This window comes from Cuculus canorus, chromosome 4 (assembly GCF_017976375.1).
Source record: "Cuculus canorus isolate bCucCan1 chromosome 4, bCucCan1.pri, whole genome shotgun sequence".
NCBI classification, from domain to species: Eukaryota; Metazoa; Chordata; class Aves; order Cuculiformes; family Cuculidae; genus Cuculus; species Cuculus canorus.
The window spans coordinates 25,283,199-25,289,597 of record NC_071404.1 but is presented as its reverse complement, the minus strand read 5'-3'; the positions used below and the strand labels follow the sequence as shown (position 1 = coordinate 25,289,597).

At 43.6% G+C, this 6,399-nt stretch overlaps 1 protein-coding gene across 1 annotated transcript; it reads left to right on the top strand.

Annotated features, from left to right (window-relative positions):
* The first annotated feature begins 34 nt into the window (after positions 1-34).
* Positions 35-6,320, top strand: RPL9 (ribosomal protein L9). The gene is made up of 8 exons (XM_054066257.1): positions 35-142; positions 1,557-1,603; positions 1,702-1,817; positions 2,667-2,762; positions 3,062-3,194; positions 4,519-4,599; positions 5,071-5,188; positions 6,200-6,320. Exons 2-7 carry the CDS (start codon positions 1,558-1,560, stop codon positions 5,175-5,177), a joined length of 579 nt encoding a protein of 192 aa, XP_053922232.1. The 5' UTR covers positions 35-142; position 1,557; the 3' UTR covers positions 5,178-5,188; positions 6,200-6,320.
* The last annotated feature ends 79 nt before the right edge of the window (positions 6,321-6,399 follow it).

The window sequence follows — 6,399 nt, the reverse complement described above, 5'->3', positions numbered from 1 at the left end:
CCCGCCTCGCCCCGCTCCCGCGCATCGGCGCTCGGCTACACCCGCCTCTCGGACGGCCGCCTCGGCGTGATGGCGTCACGGCAGCGGCTACAAGTACGTGATGACGTTAGGCACCACCTCTTTCCGCCCTGCCTGCTGCGAGGTGAGGGGGGCCTCGGCGCTGCTATCCGCCGCCATCGGGCACGGGCAGACCCTGCGGCGCCACACCGGGGCGTGGGTGGCCTTCCGGGGCGCCGCCGGGCCCGACCGCCGCGGCCTGACCCGAGCCCGCCGGGGGCGAGCCCCACGGGGCAGCCTTTACCCACTCCCCTCCCCCCCCCGGCGGTTCCGGGCCCGCGGAGGCCGCCGCGCCTCGTCGCCTCCTGGGCCTGGGCGGACTGCGAGGGGGAATGGGGGCACCCGTAGCAGTGAAATCCCAGGGCGGAGCGGGAAAGAGCCTTTCCTTGAGGGTCTGTAGCTTCTCAGGCTCATGGTTGGGTCCGAGCCTGTTCAGTATGTGACCTGGGCGAAGGCCTTGAGTGCGCTCTTAGCAAGTTCCGAGGCAACACTAAGATGGGAGGAAGTGTCGATTTGCTGGCACGTAGGGAGGCTCCAAAGGGATCTGAACAGGTTGGACTGATGGGCTGAGACCAGTAGCTGTGAGGTTTAACAGGGGCAAATGCCGGGTCCCGCTCTTGGGGCACAGCAACCCTGTGCAGTGCTACAGACTAAGGGAAGAGTGGCCGGAAAGCTGCATGGAGGAGAAGGACCTGGGGGTGTTGGTTGACAGCCGACTGAACATGAGCCAACGGTGTGCCCAGGTGGCCAAGAAGGCCAGTGGCATCTTGGCTTGTATCAGAAATGGTGTGGCCAGCAGGTCCATAGAAGTTATTTTGCCTTGTACTCCGTACTGGTGAGACCGCACCTCAATTACTGTGTCTGGTTCTTGGCCCTTCGCTACAAGAAGGGTGTAGAGGCTCTGGAGTGTGTCCAGAGAAGAGCAACGAAGCTGGTGAAGGGGCTGGAGGATAAGTCTTATGAGGAGCGGCTGAGGGAACTGGGGTTGTTTAGCCTGGAGAAGAGGAGGCTGAGGGGAGACCTTATTGCTCTCTACCACTACTTGAAAGGAGGTTGTAGTGAGGTGGATGCTGGTCTCTTCTCCCAAGTGACAGGGAACAGGACAAGGGGGAATGGCCTCAAGCTGTGCGGTTTGAGGTTCAAACTCGACATCAGGAAAAATTTTTTTCCCAGAAAGGGTGATTGGGCACTGGCAGAGGCTGCCAGGGAGGTGGTTGAGTCACCTTCCCTGGAGGCGTTTAAGGGATGGGTGGCTGAAGTGCTTTAGGGGCATGGTTTAGGAAGTGTTAGGAATGGTTGGACTCGATGATCCAGTGGGTCCTTTCTGACCTGGTGATTCTATGATTCTAGTCTAAACCATCCCTGGAGGTGTTTAAAATATGGGTAGACGAGGTGCTCATGGACATGGTTTAGTGGCAGATAGGAATGGTTGGGCTTGATGATCCAAGAGGTTTTTTCCAACCTGTTGATTCTATGATTCACTTGGTTCTCCCTTTTAGAATGAAGACCATTCTCAGCAACCAGACCGTTGACATCCCTGAGAAAGGTACGTAGGGTAATACAGAAGACACATTGGTGGTATGGAAGGTGCTGGGTGGTGCTGGCCCTGCAGCTGGTTAACGCGTGTCTGCCCTTGGTTTGCAGTCACGGTTTCTTTGAAGGGCCGGACAGTCACTGTGAAGGGCCCCAGAGGAACCCTGCGAAGGGACTTCAACCACATCAATGTGGAGCTCTCCCTCCTGGGAAAGAAACACAGGAAGGTGAGTGCACAGAGATCCTTTCTCTGGGAATGCAGGGGAGACTTACAGAGAAGTAGACAACTTCTTAATAGTGTAGGATGGCTGCAGACAAGTTATTCATTTTTTTTTGCTTATTTCAGTATTTTCTAAAAGAGTCTGGTCTTGTGGAACCTTGGGACCTACTTGGGAACTGTGGAATTCCTGAAGTTCTGTGATAGAATGGAGTAAATTCGATGGCTGATTTTCTTATAGTCAGATGTTTACTAGGAAGGGGATTGATGGTTATATGCTCTATGTTATAAACTGGCTAGTTTTGGCTAGATAAAACTGAATCTACATCTGATTTTCAGAACTGGTGAAACATCAGCAGATGTTTTCTAAATATGTACATAAATGTACTGTCTTAATAAATCTACAGAAAAAGGGAGTGGACTGACTGGTTTCACCTGCTTTTTCAGAAACATCCAGTGTATCTTTAAAACATGGGACTTACAGCGTTTCGTTGAAAAAGTTGATAGATAATGCCTAGGAGATTGACTTTGGAACAACCTGTTCAGTGTTGAGCATTTGACAAAACATTTTCAGACTCAATATGTCAGATCATCTACCCCAGCTTTTTTGACAGTTTGCTAGGAATGTGTTATGAAGAAAAAAGTATTTCTCATCTCTCTGGGATTAGGACTTAAAAGACATGACCTGGATGGGCCTTTAATAGTCTTTCAAATAAATGAAAAAGTTTTGTGCTTTTGTTAGGAGGGCTTTTATGTGGTGTACCTGAACTTCTCACTCCTAGTTTGTCACAAAAATATGTAATTTCTGCCTTTGAAATGTAGCTGAAAGCTTTATGAATTCTGCTTTTTTTTAACACAGCTGCGTGTTGACAAGTGGTGGGGTAACAGAAAGGAGCTGGCAACAGTTCGCACAATTTGCAGCCATGTACAGAACATGATAAAGGGCGTTACGTTGGTGAGTATGATTTTGAAATAGGATAATTTGTGTCATTTTTGTTACTGACAACAATAGACAGATTTTTACTTTAGTGAGAGTTTTCCTAAGCATCCAAGATGTAGCTTTCTCTCTTTCTTGCATATGCTCTCAAACAAGTTCTGCAGGTGGAAGAAAGCATGAACAATAAACTCTGGATGTCTCTCAGGCTCAGTGGCTTGCCTTTGTTAAGAAACTCTTTTGGTTTTATAAGTCTTCAGTAAGCTTTCCACCTCTGTTTTACCTCTGCTTGCAGTATCTGATGATGTCCTTTATCCTAGGGATTTCGTTACAAGATGAGGTCAGTGTACGCTCACTTCCCGATCAACGTAGTTATACAGGATAATGGCTCGCTTGTGGAAATCCGAAACTTCTTGGGAGAGAAGTACATCCGCAGAGTGCGTATGAGGCCAGGTGAGCATCTCTGGAGGTGTCCCCTGATATTTCTAACTAGGGTTTCTAAACGATTTTCTTTGGGTACTGCCACTGGTGACAGGAGGTGGTGAGTGGTTGTTGAAACAGCATTTGCCTCGTTTGAATTTGTGTAACCTTCTGATACCATTGCCACTGTTAAGATTTATTATTTGTAATGCTTTTGTAATTTATTTTTAGCAATGAGACATCGCTAATAGCTAGTAACTAGTTTAGAGCTAGTTATTGTAATACAGTTACAGGGAGCCCAGTGTTTACTTTGATTATTGTGAGATCTCAGCAGTGTTTATTACTGTTGGTAAACTGCAGGTGCTTAATTTTAGGTTTGTGTTTCTGTTTTAAACATGTGAACTAGTTTCATACCACATCATATTTTTGATCTTGGAAGTGGTGTTGTATTTTGAATGTTATGATTGTCTAGAAGCATGCATGATAAATTTTAAAGTTTTCGTCTTACCTATAGGTTTTACATCTTGCATACTTGGAGTTTTAGGAAAATGTCTTAACAGGCATTTATATCTATTTTTTTTTAATAGTTTGCTTCTCGTGAAGGTATGAGTGAGGATATTTAGCCTAACTGACAGTGTATTGGGGTGACTTTAGATGAAAGTATCAGATTTGTCCAAAGCCACTGGTAGATGCAGCTTGGCTTCGATTGATTTACTGTGGGATGTTAAAGGTGGGATTGATTATTGTATTTTTTTAAGTCAACATGTACTTCAAAGGTAGCAAATCACTGGCTTAAAATCTATTGTCTAAATAGATCAAACTGCCAACATTTACTTGTATTACTCTCCTTGCAAATGAAAATTTCCTCTTAGGCTCTTGAATGTTCTAGTGTTTGTTTATTCCTTTTGAGTATTCAGTATTGAGAGTATAAGCATGGTACCTGATGTGTCAAGGGTCAGGTTTTTTATTTAATAACTTTTGATTAAACTGACTCCAGTTTTTCTAAAATAAGCATAAGAACATGGAAAATGGCACCACCTAGCCAATCAAGCCATGTTGGCAAGGCCCCTGGCTTGTACAGAGTGTTGGTAATTAATGCTGTGGTGTGGTAACGTTTCAGTAGGAATATCACAAAGTTGTTTTCAATCTAGCGTATGACTTTCACTAATCTTTGCATGCTGAAAACGGTGATGGAGGGCAGTCCTGGGAGAGATTTGAGGGACTCCTTTTAGAAGTTAATTGTTGCCTGGAATACTACGTTCTAGATCTGTAAATTGAGACAGGATGTGAATACCATTTCTTTACTGTGCTTATTATCTTCACCAACTATGTACACTGTGCATTTTCCTTTCTGTAGGTGTTACATGTGCAGTATCTCAAGCCCAGAAGGATGAGCTCATCCTGGAAGGGAATGACATTGAACTGGTCTCTAATTCAGGTTTGTGATAGTAAATGCATAGAGATACAATGATATGGCCACTTTTATCTGAAGGTGTCAGCTTAGCAAAGTTTCTCTTTTCTCAAACCCTCAGGTGAAGACAGCTCAGATTTTTTTTCCTCTAGTCACTATAAGTGCTCTTCTTAGTTTCTTTTGCTTTATCTGAACTTGGAGATATTTTACAAGTCCACAAACCCTTTTTTGAGTCGGTATTGATGGCCTTTTTTGGCACCAAACTGTTCAGTTTTCAGTTGCATGGATGTGTAGTAATAGACTGTCACTGCCGAAGGTTGCCAAGACAGGCTCAGTGAAATGCGTCCTGTTTGCACTAGAAATGACAGAGCTTTGAATTGGCAGTTCCTTTCTTGAGGTGACAGTTTCACTTCTTAGTTGAAATACTGGATAGTAAGCAAAGGCTACGTACTGGCTTGGACCTCTTGCTTCGTGCTAATGGTCCTGCTTTGTCTGCAGCTGCCTTGATCCAGCAAGCCACTACGGTCAAGAACAAGGATATCAGGAAATTCTTGGATGGTATCTATGTCTCCGAGAAAGGAACAGTACAGCAGGCAGATGAGTAAAACTCTAAAAGGTTGGTATTGTCTTACACAGATCATACATCTTTGCTTGTAGAGATGGTTAGTCCGTATGGGGATTTGACAAGGTTTATCTACTTGAACAAGGCTGTGGTTAAGTGGATTCCCAAAAGGGATGCATTTGTCTTGTAAAAGGCGTAAGATGTTCATAGAACTTAACTTTTGCTAGGTCTCTTGACAGCAACTTTACAATTCTCATCAACTTGGGAGTATGCTACTGTGTGAGAAGTATCTAACTCTAAAGCGCTATGTTCTGAGCTGTGCACGATAGTTATGATGGTGGCTGAGAATTTTAAACCGGCTGATATAGCACGTCAGACCAGTTTACAGAGGAGACTTTCTTAAACTGATGTTCCTCGTGGTTGGACACTGACTTCAATTAAAAAAAAGTGGTCAGCACGTAGTTTATATGTAAAGATCTGTGTGTAAATGCTTGTAAACGAAGGTCAGTTTAACAAGGACAGCTATTTAATGCTGTATGTACATTGTTACTGAAGTTGAGTACAAGGATTTTGGGATAATTTAAGAATTTTAACTACTAAAGTAATTTGATGCTTTTCAGTTATATAGGTTCTATACATGATATGGAACACTTGTGTAGGATTATGCAGGATATTTTCAAATAAAATAGATGTTGTGTACCTTCTGAACCTAAGCTTGAGACAGAGGATGCAGATAAAGTGAGTTTCATAAACTAAATATTTTTTTTAATCACCAGCCAGGTACCAGACACTTGCGAGCTACTGAAAAAATGTTTAGTGCTGTTCCAGATTCTGTGAGAGACTGAACAATTTGTTGCCTGCTTGTTACACAGTTGTGACTTGTTGTGTTTGAAAGCAGCTGTATGAAATCTTGCCTGAATAAAACGAAGCAAATTATTTTTGCTATTAATGTCTGTCTTGCATTAGAACTGGCAGAGAAGTTAGCTTCTCATATATTGATCAACTTGCAATTTCACGTTGGCAATACTAAAACCTTTCTAAACGCTCTTAACTTTTTATTTACAGTTGTCTGGATTCTGAAACGAGCTACCACGAGACATTATATCAGCGAGTATCAGCTTAAAGAATCAGATACAAAATCTAAGGCCCATGGGAGAATTAATAAAATAAAATAAAATATATTTCATATCTTGGCCTCTTTTTTTAAAAACCTAGGTTGTGATTGAGTGAACCTTGTCAAGATCTTTGGCTTTTGCAGCAGCAGG

What these genes read in the sequence shown, in the direction of transcription:
- RPL9 (XM_054066257.1), top strand. Translation starts at nt 1,558, where the DNA reads ATGAAGACCATTCTCAGCAACCAGACCGTTGACATCCCTGAGAAAG. An exon ending in TGGGAAAGAAACACAGGAAG is followed by an intron (nt 1,818 to 2,666) that starts GTGAGTGCACAG and finishes TTTTTAACACAG; the next exon opens with CTGCGTGTTGACAAGTGGTG. An exon ending in TGATAAAGGGCGTTACGTTG is followed by an intron (nt 2,763 to 3,061) that starts GTGAGTATGATT and finishes CCTTTATCCTAG; the next exon opens with GGATTTCGTTACAAGATGAG.